The sequence below is a fragment of the Stegodyphus dumicola genome, chromosome 7 (assembly GCF_044657685.1).
Source record: "Stegodyphus dumicola isolate Sdum_Otavi_A_Nest chromosome 7, ASM4465768v1".
In the NCBI taxonomy this organism is placed as follows: Eukaryota; Metazoa; Arthropoda; class Arachnida; order Araneae; family Eresidae; genus Stegodyphus; species Stegodyphus dumicola.
In genome coordinates this window covers 67,370,995-67,390,568 of record NC_140774.1, presented here as the reverse complement: position 1 = coordinate 67,390,568, position 19,574 = coordinate 67,370,995, and the positions used below count along the sequence as shown (strand labels likewise).

The 19,574-nt window shown below is 32.3% G+C and overlaps 1 protein-coding gene across 11 annotated transcripts in view; it reads right to left on the bottom strand.

Annotated features, from left to right (window-relative positions):
* LOC118203970 (ankyrin repeat domain-containing protein 13C) overlaps positions 1-19,574 on the bottom strand; it is a 215,610-nt gene that overhangs the window by 157,274 nt on the left and 38,762 nt on the right. For all 11 annotated transcript variants that reach the window (XR_015042105.1, XR_015042106.1, XR_015042107.1 and 8 more), the window contains 2 exons: positions 16,492-16,623; positions 8,582-8,649 (listed from right to left, as the gene is read on the bottom strand). Coding sequence is in view for 6 of the 11 variants with exons in the window: in XM_085820396.1 (XP_085676522.1) it covers positions 8,582-8,649; positions 16,492-16,623 (200 nt within the window). In the remaining 5 variants the exon portion in view is untranslated. The remainder of the gene's footprint in view (positions 1-8,581; positions 8,650-16,491; positions 16,624-19,574) is intronic.

Below are 19,574 nucleotides of genomic sequence, written 5' to 3'. Positions count from 1 at the left end.
ATTTATGTAGCAATGACCTTTTACTTTTTTAACTATTTCTTCCATGGACAAAATTTTAAAGAATTTTGATAATTTCAATAAAATATACTGAAAACAAAATTAAACAGTACAAGGAAATATGACAGTAAATAAGATTTTACTGTAACATTTGCACGATGTTTCTTTGCTTACAAAACCAAGACTGTTTATAAATTTAAGAAAATATGTTTATGAAATCTATAGAAAAAATTTAGATGCATTAAAAAATTAGATGGAGGCATGATAAATAAAGAAAATATCTATACAGTAGCAGATATTGAGTAACTTTACAATATAACTTCAAAATATATTATAATTAATTTTTTTATCACTTTATAAAGTTTGCATTCAAGAATTAGATGGAGACCCATTTTTGATCTTCTTATGATTTTGAATTAACTTTTACTGTTCTAATATGTTTACTTCTGTTTTTGAATTTGAAAATGAGAGTGTAGGGATATGTCTTCTAAAGTAAGCATTTCATTCAGATTAATTGTGTTCTTAATGAGAAACTTTAATTTTAAGATTATTTGCTATTTTGTTTAACAGGCTTCTTTTGGCTTAAATGGACTAATGTCTTTATTTGGATTGAGTATTAATTGTGACTTATGGTTCGGATCAAGCAAATAATTTGATGCTTACTTGGAAGTAAGATGAAACATTCTTTATGAATTTAGTTGTTGGTTTATCCCCTTGTTAAGTAAATTAATCTGCAATCAATGACAATAGCTTCTTTTTCAATACTTAAATATTTACTTTTGGTATTTTTAAGATTAAAGATTTTTCTTAACAGATTTTTATGGTTTTAAACAAGGAGATTGAAATTTCTATTTAAAATACTAATTTAAATTCTGGCTAAAATTTTTTTTATTCATGGTTTTAAGCTAAATTTATATTCCTTAAAGCTGGAATATGGAAAGTTTTCTTATAAATTATTATGAATTATTGGTTTATTATCTTGCAGCTTTAACACAATTCATATGCTTTTTAATTACTTTATTTTGTATGTATAAACATAAGTTACAGTAAAAATGATACATTGGTGATTATATAAAATTACTGATGATTATACATAATCACCACTGAATTTGGTAATTATGATAAATTACTTCATATTTATGAAATTCACTGGTTAGTTAATAAAATCCCCAACTAGTAATGGGGAAGGTAATAAACTCAGATTATTTTGTGGAAACAAACCAAACCCATATTCTATGGGGGGGGGATCATTTATTTGCATTTACATGTAAATTTACTTCTTTAGACGTATTAGACTGTCTTAGAATTACAAAGCTTGCCAGATTTTTTACATTTGCACTTATCATCATAATTACCACTAAATTTGGGAAATATCCAACTCGTAATGGTAAATGTGATAAATATCATGACTTATTGGGCCAGCAGAATAGAGTGCAGGTTTTTTTTTTAGTAGTTACTACTCAGAAAGATATTTTTTGGTTGGACAATATGGCGTAAGAGACCACAAATTACAATATTTTATATTTTACAATTAAAAAGTCAATAAATGGTTATTTTAGGTCACATACATTTATTTAGCCTGAACGAAATTTGAATAAGGGCCTGACAGGTGTTGTGAAACGAAAAAATGCAATTTACATGAGCTTGTACAAAACAGCTGCACATACACACATATATATATACAATAAAAAATAAAATAAATAAATAAATAAAAAAACCTGCAGTTACATATAATAATACAAACTAAGCCCACATTCTAGAGGGGAGGGGGAACATTTTTTCAAATAATGTTAAATGCTATTACTGCAAATTACTAAATATTTTAAGTTTACTTATTTAAGCATATTAGACTATTATGACATTTAGAATTACAAAGTTTGCCAGATTTTTTACATTTGCACTTATCAAACTCGCATTGTCCCTTACAAACATATTGCTGATATCAATGACCTCCAGATAGAGATGTCTTTCCTAACGCATTCTCAAAGTGATATTGCTAGATCTGGAACATCGTCACGCAAAATAAATTTTTCTTCACAAATTGTGAATTTATTTCTGGTATACAATTGTGAAAGGCTTCCTTATGTCGTTCCTAATTGATAAAACTCTTCATTTTGAACTTCTAATATCACCACTAACAAATTTTGGGGATCACTTCTTGCTCTGTCAACGTCTGATATTCGTAGTTTCACTGTGTCACCAACTTTACCAGCAGGAAATTTAAGATTTGAAACCTTCAACACTTTCTTTGCTTGTAATTTTAAACCTTCTTTAGCACTCATTCTATGTTTCCTTCCTTGCTCTTGCCTGCATAAAATATCTGTCTGATTAGAGCAACCGCTGCTTCATTCTCTGAGTCTTAAAATTAATTTCAGATGGAGGGTCATTTTGAGATAGATCGTTATTGTCCATATTAGAAACATTTTCTATTTTGCTATTGGTGTTTTCAGAAGCATTATTAACTGTCTCGATTAATGCCTGAAGCTCTTCTTCAGTGCTAAGGTGTTCGATAGAGTCATTCGGGAATGAAGACGTTTTCAAGCCAAATTTTGCAGGCGTCCCAAACATTGCTTCATAAGGAAAACACTTGATGCCTCCATGAAATTCTCTATTTTTCATAAGTTGCACAAAACATAACCCTTCAGACCATTTACTGGTGTGATTGCTTTCCAACCAAGAACTTAGCATATTTTCAACATCCTGGTTTGCAGGTTCAACCGAACCTTGAGTCTGGTTGTGCCTAGGTTTTTCGTGCACAATTTTCAGATCCGGCCACATTGCACAAGCTTCTTCTACGATTTTGTTACTAAACTCATGACCGTTGTCACTTTGCAGTAAACTCATCACTGTCACTTTGCAGTACACTTGGGGCTCCAAATATAGTAAAAATATCAATTAGATGACATGCAACCTCTTCTACACGTTTGCTTTTTTAGGGCACGCAACTGTACGAACTTCGTAAAGTGGTCTTGATAGACAAATACAAATTTAAAGTCATTATCTGGTTGCAACTGCATGTCAATTAGGAGCACCTGGCATCTTGAGTTCATCTCTTCAAAGACCACTGGCCTAACAACAAGTCCTTTCTTAGGAACATTGTTTCCCCCCCCCCGACAATTTTCCCACAAGTTTAAGTAAATCATGACTTTGGTAGTAATGTTTTCGTACTTTTTTTGAAGTTCTTTTAACATCCTGTTTCTACCACCATGGCCTATTGATAAGTGTACCTCATGAACTATGGTAAAAATTTCTTCAAAGTACACATAAAATCTAACACTGGAGCTGTCTTCACTGGGAAAGATAAGTTTTTCAACATTGAATACTTTCATTACATCATATCTTTCTAGTCTCTGATAATCTTCCGGTTTTTCCCCACTACTTTTGCTTTTACTATCATTCACTTTTTTTAAACAAATCATCATATCTTTCTTTCGTCAGAAAACCACTGTTTGTTTTCTTAGTATCCATAATATTAAGTAATTTGGAATTAAAACGCTTAAGCATACCAGCCATTATTCAATGTTTTATTCTTGACAAGAGGGTAGCAAAAAAACGTCTACATGCAACGAAATGAGAACTACTGAAATCGCGTGGTTGTCATGTGTTGAAAGAAGCCAACCAATTGCGCAAACTGAACGAATTTTCATAAAGTTAGGGACTTTTATCACATTCCCCATTATGAGTTGGGGATTTTATAAACTAACCGGTAATTTTGATAAATATGAAATAGAATTTTCATAAAGTTAGAAACTTTTATCACGTTCCCCATTATGAGTTGGTGATTTTATAAACTAACTGGTAAATTTAATAAATATGAAATAATTTGTCATATTTACTAAATTTAGTGGTTGATTATGTATAATCACTGGTAATTTTATATAATCACCGAATTTATGACTTTTACTTTAACATATGTTTATATATTTATTATCACGATTTAAATTAGCAATGTAAATTAATTTCCCATCTTTATTCTAAAAACAGTAATCTCTATTTGCACTGCATTATTTCGAGATTAATCCATGTCATACAACTCTTAAATAATTCTGATTATGTAAATTGAACTAAAACTCAAACAGCCAATAATAATTTTACAGCAGCACTAATTATCTAATCAAAGTGCATTGAGAACCAAAACTAATTCAGTCTGAATTAAGATTTCACCCTGAACATAACAAGCTTGCTATGCTTCAGCCTACCTGGATTGCTGTCTGCTGCTTCCTTCTTGCTGCAAGGTTATAAAAAATGTGAACTTCTTAAAATCAGCACAAATAATGTGCCAAGTTGTTCATGGCTGCAATATGTTTACTGAAAATAAAATAAAGATATAATGTGGCTCGGCTGCCAGTCTCTTATTCATTATGGATCAACATTTCTACGTCATCAAAATTCCTGCTGCTTATTAAATTTGTTTCTAGTACATGTCTGTCTTCTAGTGTCATTTTTCTAATTACTCAGTAAAGCCTCTTCAAGTTGCAATTCAGAGAATCTTCTTCAAGTTATAATGCAGAGAATCTTCTTCAAGTTATAATGCAGAGAACCATCGTCTATCCATTGCAACTTTCTCTCACGAAGTCATCTTATTACAATAATGGCAGTCTTATTATATATATATATGCATGTGTATGTATACAAATACATTCCCTTCTATGGTATCACTGAGTAGCCTGATTTGTAAACTGCACCTTTAACCCCTTCACATGAAAAACCATCTAAACAGTTTAGATAAGAATCAATACACTTCCCTTCCTTTTGTAAAAGAAAGCCTTTCTTTCAGAATGAACCAAACTACCTGAAAGTGCCATTATTGACAATAGCAAGGGACTTCTTAAAAGGGGGAAAACATACAGTATGAAAATTGAAAATCCCCATCTTTTAATGATCTTACAAGACTCAAATCCCTGACTTCTAATGGTTAAATTATGAAAGGTTTATAATTTTCTTGCCCTCGGAGAAACAAAGGAAATTTATTGAGATATGCTACATGATTACAGTAAATTAACAGATTTATAAGGTCAAATATTGCATTAAATTTATGCATAGAATAACAATTACTTGTAATTTTATTTACCGTAATTTCACACGTATAGTCCCCAGAGACGATTTTATATAAAAAAATTTCAAAAATCGTCAGATAGTCCGCGGACTATATGTCCGAAATTACGTTTTTTTAATACGGTGATATTAATGTATTTTAGAAACAAAGAACTAAGTATAAATAGAAAAAAGTACTTGCTTACTAATATACCTTCAGAAATAAAACGCTAAATACAAATAAAAACAGTGCTTACTAATTAATCATATGTTAATTAATCACACATTCTACCACATTCAGGAAAACCTTCAAAGTCCGATTCATCGGTATCAGAATTAAACAGTTCTAATATATTTTCGGGAAGAGTGTCCGAAAGTTCACTTTCAGTATCACTATCTTCACTGTCAGTAATTTCCTCGCTTTCACTAACAATCCTGGCTTTTATAAATCCCGAACGGATGGTTGACACTTTAACACTTTTCCAGGATTTATCGACCCATTCGGCAACTTCACTGTATGAAGCGCGTCTCATATTTCCTCCTTTTGTGAAAGTATGTAAACTTTCCGACATCCAGATCTCCCAGCAAGCACGTACGTGGGACTTGAAACTTTTGTTCACGCTAATATCCAGAGGTTGCAGGATTTTTGTTAAACCTCCTGGAATAACGCTAAGTTCAGCACCGATGTTTTTTTTTTTTAGCTTCCGCCTTTACACTGTCTTTTATGTGCGCCCTCATGGAATCCATAATTAGTACTCCTTTGGAATTGAAAAAGGCACCTTCTCTCTTCTTCCAAACTTCTTGAAACCAATCGAGCAAAATGTCCTTGTTGCACCAACCCTTTTTATTGCACCGTATTATGACGCTTCGAGGAAAATTTTCCTTGGGAATTGTTTTTCTCTTAAAGATTAAGAGCGGCTTCAACTTTGTGCCGTCAGCACAGCAGGCAAGCATCACTGTGAATTGGGTCTTTTCTTGACCAGTTGTTGTTATTGATATTGTTTTCACTCCACAAGTATCGACGGTGCGATTCGGTGGGCAATCAAATGTTAATGGAACTTTGTCCATATTTATAATATTTTTTAGGGAATACTTCCCTTCTGCAATAATTTTCCTTGTAAACTGAAGGAAAAAAGCTTTTTTTTCATCTACGTCGTCTGAAACAGCCTGACACATTGTCGTTCTGCTGTGAACTCTCAAGTTTTTACGACGCATGAAGCGGTAAACCCAATTTATCCCTTCCTTGAAATCCGTTATCTGCATCTCTTCTGCCATGGACTTCGCTCGAAGACAGATTTTAACTGTTGAAATGGAGCGTCCGGCATTTCTTTGGTCGAGAACCCATCTCAGTAAATTTTCCTCTAAAGCTGTCTATTTTACTTTTCCGTGCCGATTGGATTGCTTTCTTCCCATGCTTTTTAACACATCCTTTTGTTTGCACCAATTTCTCACCGCTTTCTCGTCCACTTCAAAATAACGGCCCGCTTCTCTATTTCCATCTTTTTCAGCTTTCTCGACTACCTTGAGTTTAACTCGGCAGTAAAACTCCGGCGATGTTTCATCAACGTCTTCGAAGATGAAAGACAAAATACGAAAACAAAATACTGCACAACGTGGTATCCTCGTGATAAGTGGTAATGAAATGTGACCTTTGACCCCACTCACTCGGTGTTGCCAAACCACGCTATAAGTAAACGAATCAAGTTTTTTTTCGTACTCCAGGTACTTGCTACTAAGGCTCCTAAAAATCGAGCTTACGCATCAACTACTTTTCCCCCTCCCGGCAGTTGCACTAAAGCAGTGCGAAGGATACTGGGATACAAGACTCTGGTTGCGCTGAGTGCTCATATCCGGCATCACTTGATGTGCCAGCCTGGATTTTAGGAGCTCTACTTGCTACTACTCATTCGTTCTGCACTATGCTCTATGGTTTACTATCGATACGATACATACGAATGTTTCCTTGGAATCTTGCGCTTTTTTTATATTTGATCATTGGCAGTTCACGACAGCGTATTTTTTAAATTTCAACGATTTTAACCGTGAACAACCAGCGTATTATACGCACTGGCGGATAGTCCGCAGCTTCAAAAATTTGCATTTTAAACACAGATAGTCCGCGGACTATACGCACGAAATTATGGTAATTTGATTCCATATTGTTTCACATACATTATTTTAGTTTTGAATTTTTGGTGCTTTTCTGTCAATGTGGTTGCAGTTGCCTGTTGTGCATCAAAGCAGAATTTGTGGTAGCTTATTTATACAGTGTCAGTAACAGCATTATTGCAAATAAGTGTGAAGAATGAACATCAATCCTGTAATTTTCTACCCTATATTTTCAACTACTTTTGTGCTAAAGTAAAGATATATATTCTTTGAAAAAATAGTGTCCAAAGCTGAATTTATGAAATTATAATTTTTTTAAAGCAAAAACCGATTGCTATGTTCATGGGAAGAACAAATTTTCTTCCCATGTACACAGTAAGACCTATTTTCGTTTAAAAAAAAAAACGAAGAACTGCACAAATTTGGCAATGTACATACACATCAAATTAGATATAAACTATTCATTACATATAAAATTGTTATTCTTTACATGAATCTGTATGTATTATTAGTACTGCCACCATCTAGTTAGATTTCATGCTAATATTAAGCTTGGTGTAAGTGGCAATGCATCAACACAAAAGAATCAAATTTTTAGTTACTACTTGCACGCATAATTTTTATTTTGTAAAAATATAAATATTTTAAAATTCAATAATTTATTTATTATTACAATATTGTGATTATAAAATTAATTTAGTAAATTTTAACCCAAAGAGGCAGTAGTCCAGAAGGGCTATTAGTCTAAAAACAGCATTTTGCGCACTTTCACTATAAACGGTTAATCACTTTTTAAATTGTTGCCACCAAATATTATCACCCTGTATTACATTTAAAGAAATTAAATAATGAAGAATCGGCATGAGTGTATGTATGTTTCTCGCATTTTGAAAAAACGATGCTACCTAGAGCCATCAAATTTTGAATAACATAATCATCCATCCAAACATGAGCACCTGGAACCCCAAATTTTGAATTTGTTTTATTATCTATTTCACATTTTGTAAAACTTTAATGAATTATTAATTAATAAACTCAATGATTTTAAAGCGAGCAACAGCAACACTGTATGGAAGGGAGGGGGAAATTTATTTTTAGCGCTGCTATAGGAAATTCTAAAAATATGCTGTTTTAAGTATTTTGTGGTAATTCTCTTGAACTGAATTTTATGTGGTTTAAGTGCAAAGAACATGACATTTAATAACTAAAGGTAACACACGAAATGTTAAATAAGTCCCATTGGGCGTAACATAAAATCTGCAAGCTTTCAGTTTTCTGCCCCCCTAACCAAAAAAAAAAAAAAAAAAAAAATTAAACTATGTGCTTTCAGAAGCTTCTAAAATTTTTCTGTGGCCTTACTAAAAAAAAAGGTGCCGACCACTGCTGTAGGTATTCAGTTCAATAAAATAAGAAACGGAAAATACCATAGAAATGAAATTACCTTTTTCTGGATTCCAAAAGTAATCCATTAATCACATATACATCAGCAAGAAAATGGCCAATCATTTCCTATTAAAAACATGGAAAGATAATAAAACACAAAGCTATTATTATAATAAAGTAAATAATATCACGGTGGAACAAGTAACACATTTCCCTTCCTTTTACTTCAAACATTTAACAACTTTAATTTACCCTCCTCTGTGAGAAATATTTAATATTTACAAAAACGTTTTTAAAAATGCTCTCTGAAGAAACTGAAACGTAAAATAAAGTGTAGCAAACATTTCTGAAATAAAATCAAGATAAGTAAGGAAAAGGATGAGTCTGCAAAATTGTTCAATAGTAACTCCATATGAAAACATAAAACCAAAACATAGAACATATTTCTGTAATAAACTACTGAAATACATTGTGACAAAAATGGGGATGAAAATTATATAATTTTTCACTATTTAATATGCAAATACCTCTTTTCTGGATGTGCAAATGTTAAAAAATGAAGAAAATTCTAAAAACACTGAGCTATTTTACAATGCCAGGTACAATGGCAGCCTAACCATTTAGAATCATGAACTAACAAGATCTGCCTGTTTTACCATGCAGGCACTTTATGTGAATCATAAGATGTGTAAAAGAATCATGTGGACTTGGTTTTTTTTTTAAAAAAAAATATTCAACATTAAAATCAATTTTTTCCTACATTAAATGTTTCCTATGCTTTAAAATTTTTTTATATAATATAATCTCTAATTAGATTATACACAGAATATATATTTTTTACGTGTAAATTAACGCATTCCATACCAGTGTGTCATATAGGTCACAGCATAGCGCCTAGTTAACACTGTTGTAATATACAGTACAAAGTCCGAAATCCAGACTCATCGAGACTTCGGTGATTCCGGATTTGGGATTTTTTTGGATATTAGATCATCGATTTAAATCTGGTAAGATGGCATGTAGAACTTACACAATTAAAAATATGAAATCTTAATTTACGAAATAAAGAACAATTATGATTTAAAGGGTATCAAAATTTACAAAAAAAAAAAAAAAAAAAAAAAAGGCTTAATATTTATTTGTTTACTTTATTAAAGATTTCTTTCAATGTAAGTTGTTTAAGTTGCTTCGACAAAAAATTCAAAAAGTTCCTTTTTCTTATGTCATATACAGTTGACTTTCCAATGCCATACTCCTCACATAATTTTGAGATGGATATGCCTTTATCCATTTTTTTCAGCAAATTCACTTTTTGTTTAATGGACATTGAAACATGGTTTCACTTTGTAGATCCTTTGGCAACTCCAGAACTGGAAACTCTTTTCGACATAATCGAAAGTTGAAGCTCAGTTTTTATAAAATTGCCATAATAATAACAGTCTGCAAAAAATAATAAGCTGGATCAAACTAAAAGATTAGGGAGCAGTGCAATCCACTACACTAACTGAAATGCTTTAGAATCAGTAAAGATAATTTTAGCTTAGCTTAATAGCGTCCATGATACAGTATTGGCTGTGTATCACAAGATTGGCGACGAAAGCTAAATTGTTTCGCTAAATTTTGTCTTGCTCCTATTGCGTATTGAATTAAGACTGAATTGTATTAGTTTCATTATTTACTATACCTACGTTTATTTCTTGCACTTAAAACTAATCCGAGTCCTGAATAAATAAACTCCCACATATAATTAATGCTTTATGTAGGGCCGGCACTAAATGCGACATGGTGCGGTCTCTATGGGTCCTAAATTCTGCTACAAAACGCCTTCCTAAGTTCTAAATTTTCACCGCGCTTAAACTTTGGATCCCAGGTGCTTTCCCTAAATCATTAAAAAACTTCTCATCCCATAATTTTGCCACTCGGTGCTTAACCAAATTCCAAAAATTTCGTCTTCCCTAAATTCTGCCGTCTAGTGCCGACATATTCTGTTGCCGCTTCTGGGTTTATGCAGAATAACATATCAGTTATTCTTAAATAGCACTAAATGTAATCTTTTGGCCTATGAGTTTCATTAACAAAATCTATTTTTAGCATACGAAAAGAAATTTTTGTTGAATTTTTCCTCGTCAACATTTCTTAGAGCATTTAAAAATCTATAATCATCGCCAAGCGTAATTTTAGCATAAAAGTTTGCCATACTCTTGTTATTCAATTACTAATACATAAAAAAAAGTTTAGACATCACTGCATGAGTTATTACTGAAGCTGTCAAGAATTGACAAACATGCAGTGATGAAAGCAAAATATAATAAATATTGACTCGCCAGGTCGGCGTCAGAGATATAAAATAGGTGAATGTTTCAGTAAGCGGGGCGAACAGTGGTAAATGGAACGGAATGTTTGAGATGTATGCCAAGCAGATACTCAGCTATGGAGCCAAATTATTAATCTCACAAATTTATGCTAACATAACTGTTTTTCTGTAATGAGGTATTTTATTAAGTGCCTAAATGAAATTAAGATTCGGAATTTTTAAGTGAAAATTTTCACATGTTTTATTATGGAAGGAAAAATCAAATGTGCATGCATAAAGCATAACCCCCCCCCCCAAAAAAAAATGTTTGTGGCTTTGAGTTCAGGCTTTTAGATCATTCCAGATAATGGACATACAGATTTCAGACTTCAGTGGTATATGTGATAATCACAGGAATGAAATGTAAATATTTTTAATTCTAACACATGGCTTCCTAGGTCCATGGTACCAAGATAAATGGGAATTATGATGGCTGAACTTTGACCTTGGACTGTTTTATTGGATTCGAAAGCATAGAGAATGGGATTCAGTAATGTAAAAACAAGCGTGCTGGAATATGTGTTTTTTTCTTTCTTTCTAGGGATGCCCATTTTGCCTTAGTGCAGTTTTACTTAGTTTCTTTTTGTATGTAGAGTATGATGTTCGTTCTTATGTGTGAACGTAATTTCATCCCCCCATTAAGATATCAAAAATGAAAGTGATATATATCGGAAACTGAGTATGTAGAGACATTAGGTATTTTTTGGAAGAAGGCAAGATGAAAAATGAGCAATCGTCTTCGCCGGGAATCAAACTACGGACCTCTGGAATACTGGCCCAGCGTGCAGAACCACTAAACCGCGAAGGCAAGCTAGGAAGGCGGGAGAAATACCTTATAAGTATACAGCTTTATTACGAGAAGATTTGAATAGTTGAGTAAATGTCAGTGGCAGTGAATTATCTGATTCTAATATGGATAACTTATAAGATTCATAATTGCATTCTTTTGCCTCAACATCTGCTCTATCCGTACGTGGCAACTGGTCTCGTACACTAAAAGATTTACAGCTGCAATGCTTACATTGATACACCTGGTATTAATTATAATGCAACAGATTCTGGCTTTTTGGCATCAGTGGTCTGCACAGTCAACAACTTAAATATAAACTTACGTACACATATACATTCCTCTTGAGAACCTACAGCATGCTACAGGCCAAGAGTGACTCTCCAAGTTTTCTTCATCTGATCCTATCTAGCAACACAGCTTTCCAACAGTTTACTCCTATCAATTCCAAATTCTTTTCCACACTATCCAGCCATTTAGTGGGTGGTCTTCCTTTCTGTCACTTTGCATCTATTTTTCAGGTTATCTTTTCAGTAGGAAATGCATCATCATATCTATAAATATGGCATAGACATTTAATATGAGATGCTTGTACAATTTTGACAAGCTATAGGTTCACTATATATTTTCATTAGATTTCATGGTTATATACTATTCTCCACAGTTCATTTTGCTTCACTGATCCAAAAATCTTTCTTAGAATTTTTCTTTCAAATATTAGCAGTAGATCTTCCTCTGCCTCGTTAAATATCCAGCATTTGCTTTCATACAGGGCCATAAGTCTTATCAAAGTCTTATACAAACATATTTTGGTTTTTATGCTAATTAATTTTGATTTAAAAGTCTATAAAAACATCTGTTGGTCATAGATATCCTGTTCTTAATTTTAATTTTAATGTCATGCAGCTTGAAATCATTGTACCCAGATATTTAATTTGTTTAAGCCTCAAAAGTATAACTGTTGACCCTTAAAGGGGATAAGGTCCATGACTTTTTTTTTTGCTACCATCATAAATTTTGTTTTATCCTCAATGATGGTTAGACTCATCTTACATGCTGCATGCCTCCACAATAGCCCATTTAGATTGTCCAATGATATCATTGGCAAAAGGTAGCAGTTGAACAGTTGAGTTGCTCTTTGTAGAATAGTTCCACTTGTGTTTAGTTGAGAGTCCCGCATTGCCAAGTTAAACAGACAAAAAAGTGAGTCTCCCTGCAGCAGACCTTTCTCAGTATAAAAAGCAAATACATATTAACCAAAAAAAAACTTTCACAGTAAATATAACCATAGAAATGGTACTTATATCTGCAATCTATGTAACAATTTTCAAAAGGGATTACCACATTTCATCTGCATTATAGGGATTCACTTCATTGCAAGGAGAGATGCAGAAAACCCATTCAATGCTGCAAAAGGATGAAACCAAATTTTATTGTTACAAAGCATGCGCTATTAGTCCTCTAAAACAAGAAACTGGAATCTTCCAACAGCACATGATGAGCACAGTCAAGTCTCTTCTCATAGAGAACAGACAGGGTTTGTACACATTTCTGTACATGGAAATTAAGCACTTTTAAGGACTTCTAAGGCCATGAATGAAAAAAAATTAATGACCTATAAGCAAATGGGAATTGAAATTCAATTAAAAATATTATTTATACCTGAACTTCACTTTTGTAATATCATCCTAAAAATAAAATAGATTCGTAAACAAGATGCATTATTACTAAACACAATTATTAATAAGTTTGAGAATAAAATAAGATTTATGAAATTTATCAAGTAGCATTAATATTTTAGACTTGTAATAGTTGAACATATTTAAAGAAGATAAGTGATATATATATATATATATATATATATTTTTACATTTTACTAACAGTTAGTTTCATGCTGAATATTTTTTTATGTCTAGTTTTGTTACATACTTGCTCAGTCTAGAGGTTTAGTAAATAGGAGGTAGATTTTATGTCAAGTGGCACAGGTTAAAATGAGAAGTAAAATCACAATCAGCATGATGACCACTGTAAGGATTAATGAAAAGCAATAACTTGCTTTAATATGCAGAGATAATTTTTAAGGGTAAGCAGTTAGTTATAAATAATTGAATTAGGTAGTTAGATAACCTTAGTCATTATGGATTTACATGGCCACTATGAAATTTTATTTACTTTTTAGCAATATTTGTTAAAAAAAGCCCTATTAAATTTACAATCTAATAAAATTTCACAGTTTAAACTACATATAATTTATGACACTGATTCTTAAACAATATTAGGATAATTACACATTAAAAGCTACCAAACATTTATGTTTCATAGCAACAACACACAACAAAATATTTACGTATCTTTTTTATTTGAAGTCTACCCAGATAATTCGGTTAATTTATATTGATTTCCTTCTCTTTAAGAATCTTTTTTTAACAATTAGAAATTTATCTCAATATGCAAACCAGTGTTCTCACTGGTTTCTGTGCACTTTATCTCCTAACTTGTCAACCTCTCCACAATGTACTAATGAGGGTTAACTTGATCTGGTAAAAGTTAAATAGTCTACCCCCACCCCTCGACAGATTGGGGGGGGGATGGACTGTAAATTACTGGTATGTCTAAAAGTAACTACAAACTCAGACAAAGGTTTAAATGAGTCCTTATTTAAAAAGAACTTAGAACATAAAGGTATGTTCTTATCAAATCTTATGTTCTTACAGAATCAATTAAAGCTCCTACTGACGTAATTAAAAAAGTAGTGTCAAATTCTAACTAAAAATGTCAAAGACTACACAATTTCATTTTAATTTAAAGCTGGCTCACTAACTCTATCATAAGAAATTCAAATATCATCAGTGATCATGCAAAGACAAATAATTACAAACTATCAGAGCTGGTAGGAACTAATGCAGTTAGCAAGCGAAGGTCAGAAACACACTCTGTCTTATACTCCAAAAACCTCAATTTAAAAACTGTCTAAGTCTTTGATTTTTTTTACATTTGTTATATATTAGCTTATTATTTAAGATATTTTGCTTTCTTTCTTTTATTAATAATATAAATGCCATCTTGATGAATTAAGTTTATGAAAATAAAAACTAAAATAGATAAATATACATATTTAGCTAATACAGGCTCTTTAAATACAGGTCTTCACGGCAGGAAAAAAAAAAAAAAAAAAAAAAAACCAGGCTCCTCAGAGGGTTAAAAAAAATCCAACATTCACATAACACCAAGTTGGGGTTAAAAAAGACCTATTAAAATTACAATCCAATAAAATTTCACAGTTTAAACTAAATATAATTTATGACACTGATTTTCACTAAAAATAATTATGAAACTTAACAATGAGACAGGAATTACTGATGACTACTCAACAATACAAAAAATATAAAGTTTAATTAAAAAAAGGAATTAATTATGAAAGAAATTAGTCAATCAAAGGTAACCAGCAAGTTGCCAGATAGTATGCTTTGATTCATCACTTCATAACATGTGACATCATTACTAAAGGTTCCAGTGTTATCAATGTTTGTACCACTGTTAAGTGATGTTTGGCATTAGTAGCGATAATGTTTGGTTTATAAGCAGCAGCTTTGGTGTGAAATCAAAAGTTCGAAGTTCACGATGAACTGTCATTGTGCTGATGTTGCATCCAAAGATTTCTTGTTATTCCCAACAAATTTTTTTCTACTTAATCCATTTGTTTGACTTTCACAACGCTCATGGTCCCTGCCCACAAGATAACATATCCTACCAGATTTTCGTTGCACATTTGTAGCCCTTGCATATTTCCATCTCACAATAACATCCCAACTAAAATGGGACACTCCTAAAATTGCAGAAATTTCTGGAGCAGTGTTTCCACAGCAATGACAACCAATAACTTCCCTGCATTCAAAATGATTTAGTTCATATTTTCTTTCCAATGTACTTTCCTAGCTTTGAAATAATGACTGCGAACTTCCCTAGAAATCATAAGCTCAAAGTCACTGGCAGAATCCTCTGTTGCAACGGGTGTCTGGATGCTTCTGATCATACAGTGTATATTCTTGTACTTTTCACACTCCTGATTTTTTCTTGAGTACAAAAATTATGAATGGCTCTTGAAGACAATTTTTTTCCAGCACTGTTTCATTATTCACAACAATAAATTTTGTAAATGCCAGTTACTGAATGTAATTCTCATTTATTAACAGATCTGTCTGTACTCTTTCGGAATGACTATATTACAGAAATTTTAATCTTTTCTTAATACTGATATAATATTAAATGCCATCAAAATGATTAGTATCATCTTTGATTGCTCTGGCATATCAATTTCTGTAACACAGACTTCAATGTCAAACTTATCACCACTGATGATTTCGACAAATTTTTTTTTTTTTTTCATCTACCTAAATAATATATCTCTTTGTTTAAAGAAACAACTAATTACCAATCTTTAGTTTAAAATCTAATGAAACTAAGCACATGAAAGCTGAAATGCATAGAATTAGACCACCTTAAGACTGATCCTTTATTTTTATTTCTGCAAATTTAATATTTAATAGATCACTCAGGTTGTATGTTAGAAAATGACATTCTTTAAAAACAAATAGGTTTGATAAAATACAAAGAAGGAAGCAATTTTTACATATCCAATGCATGCATTCTCTCACAACAAACACTTCATTTTGAATGACATACTTAAGAGTACTTAAGTAAACTTTTTAATTAAAAACATTTTTATGCATTGTTTAAATTTTATATCAGCATTTGTATTTATTTTAGAAGGCAATATCTAGCAGTATAAACCATTAAATAACAGGATAAAAATTAAAATTTAACTTACTGTTCTATCTTCTCTGAACAACCAACCACACTGAGCTCGGGAAAATGTGATCAACTTGGTGGATATTTGAGCTGCTACAACATCACTACTCATCAGGATGTCAACTTCATCTTCAATTTCAGCTTCTGTTTCCTGGAAACAAATTATGAATATACATGAACAATTTACCTAAGAATGTTTCATGATAAAATATCATGTGAGCTGATATAACAACTGTATCTTTTCACACTGTGACATTTAAGTTTCATTAACAGTTTTGTGTTAATTCTTTTCTTTATGACTAGCTTTGTCCCATATTCAGTGCAGAGGTCTATGCAAATTTTATGGCAAACAGCCTACATCAGAATGAAAAGGAAATATGATCGGCAGTTTCTGAACAGAAGTTTGATCGCTTGTGCTGCTGCTTGTCCAGATAGCAACTTATTCCAGTAAAATAGAATGGCTGACTTTGTCAGAGTTGAGAGTGTTGAAAGTTAATTGCACTTTTCTGTCAGACCTAATTAGAGTTATGGCTTCATGTAGTGCTGCTGAAGTTGAACCCAGCTAATATACAGTACAGCTCCAGTGAGTACACGTCAACAAAAAGTTGAAACACTTGTTTCATATTAAATGAAAGACCCACAATTGGTGAGCAAAAAGTTTGCTAATTTTTACCTTTTGAATTAGATCTAGTGGCCACAGTAAGTATTAAAGAGGGACAATAACTTGCCGAAAAGTGAAAAGGTGTTTTCTAAAGGCAAGCAGTTAGGTAGAAGTAGTGTAATTAAGCAGTTAAAGACACCTGTAATTGCTATACCCTTTACACGCAAATTATTCTACAAAAGAAAGAAAAAAAAAAAAGAAAAAAAAAAAGAGAAGGGATATGGGAGGAAAAAAACTATTTTCATAGATCATTTTAGAACATAAAAGATGCAATAATGGAAATTTACAAAGAAAAGAATAAGTATTAATTCTGTATCGCCTCTGATTAAAAAAATCACATGTTGTTTTACTATTTCATGTGTTAAAATATATTCTTTTAACAGTACTATTAAAATATCAATAAAATAGCATGTAAAATTATTTTACATGTTAGAGTAAGAATGTACTGCATTAAGCAGAGCCATGATCATAAGATATGGCACAACATGCCATTATTATGCATCAAATTAATTTATGCCCCGTGTACACTAATAAATATAAATTTTATTCACTGTAACAGGTGAATAGTCAGTCATTTTATATCTTTGTATGGCAGGAGAATGGAGGGGGAATGGGAGGCCAAACAATGAAAACAAATAATTACACGAATAAACTTAACCGAGGAGATTTACCAGTGGATTATAAAATACAGTATTGTATGTATATAAAAGTACATGTACTATATGTGTCTCAACATCAGAACATATGTTTTACTTGATTTTGTAGTGGTGAGCAATTTTCCCATTACCTCCCCCTTTGAAAATACTAATGCATCTAAGTAATGACTTCTGAAAAACAGCTACTAGTAATAGTTAATAAAAAGTTAGTAAAACAACTAAAAAATCTCTCTTTCCTGAGAAGAACTTTAAACTTTGAAGTTATTATGGATTCATTTCCATGCCACTATAGAAGAAAATATCACAATGATATGTTTCCCAAGATATACAACAAATGTGTTTATGTATATAGCAGTCTGCATAGCAGTAAGGCTCTTTCACCATCTTTTTTGGTTTGTATGTCTCCTGGAGTAGTGTAGCATTTTTGATTTCTTCCAAGGCAATTTCTTTCGCATTCATAACTCAGCTGACATGAAGTTCAAATATCCATCTTGGCATTCAAAATGCCTTTCTCTTTATTGTTCATCATTCTTAGTTTTTGATGTACTCTTCCTTCCTGAGAAAACTGTAAAATTATTAATATCCTAAGATCCTAAGTACCACTTTCTTGATTTTTTTTTTGGGGGGGGGGACAAATAAATCAGTCAAACTAATTTGAATGCAATAAAGGATCATGTAAAATGTTTTTACTGGACATCAGTAAGTTTAATCTAAGAAATTGTCAGGTGTTCTGCATATAAAACAATATCCAATTTCTTGGGTGAAAAGAGAAAATGTCTCTTGGCTGATACTTTCTCTACAGAGTTTATCCCTTGCACTTTCCTTTTTCAATCAGCATTAAAAAACAAACGTGCTTTTTGTAGAATGTTTTAGTAGCCTTAACCTATCTTAGTATCAGTTATATATCAAAGTTTTTAAATGTTTCCTTAAAGAAAAATTAGAGAAAAAGAAAGTGTAATCTTTGTGATTGGACACCTGTTTCACTCTTACTGGATCCAATAATGAAAAAATTTCATTAGAAGTAAATCAAATCAATCAAAGAAAAAAAGGATGTCATATTACTAATATTGTATTAATAATTTTATACAAACATTCACACATATAATTACATACAAACCAGTTGAATTTTAAATACAAGATACACTCACTGCCATAAAAATTTGCGCACCAAGAAAGAGTTGTCAGAATGAAACGAAATTTTGCATATGTAAGTACTACTTTGATATAAGTAAGTAATTAGAAAATTGTAAAAAAAGGATCATTTATTGCAGAAAAAAGTACACATGAATGGAAGTTTTAGTACTCTGTTGGACCACCTCTAGTGCAAATACACTATGCGATATGAGCGGGCACTAAGGCATAGAAGTTCCATATAGTGTCCTGAGACATCTCGTTCCACAGTTGCTGTAAACGTGCCTCTAGTTCTGCTAATCTTGTAGGCTGTCCAACTTGCCGTCCCAAATGATCCCAGATAATCTCGATTGTGACAAATCTGGGGATCAAGCAGACCAGGTAAGGGTGTTAATGTGGCAGAGGCAGTTTTCTGTGATCCGTGCTGTGTGTGGCCAAGCAGTCTTGTTGAAAATTGGCTCTTGGGAGCCCTGCCATGAGTGGCAACACATGTGACTGAAGGATGTCATGGACGTACCGCTGGCCTGTCATTATGCCATGGATCTCTATTAGGGGTGACCATGTATCGTAAGCAATGGCACCCCATATCACACCAACTGTGTGAACGGTGTGTCGCTGTAAAGTGAAGGCAGGATTGAGACATTCATCACGGGG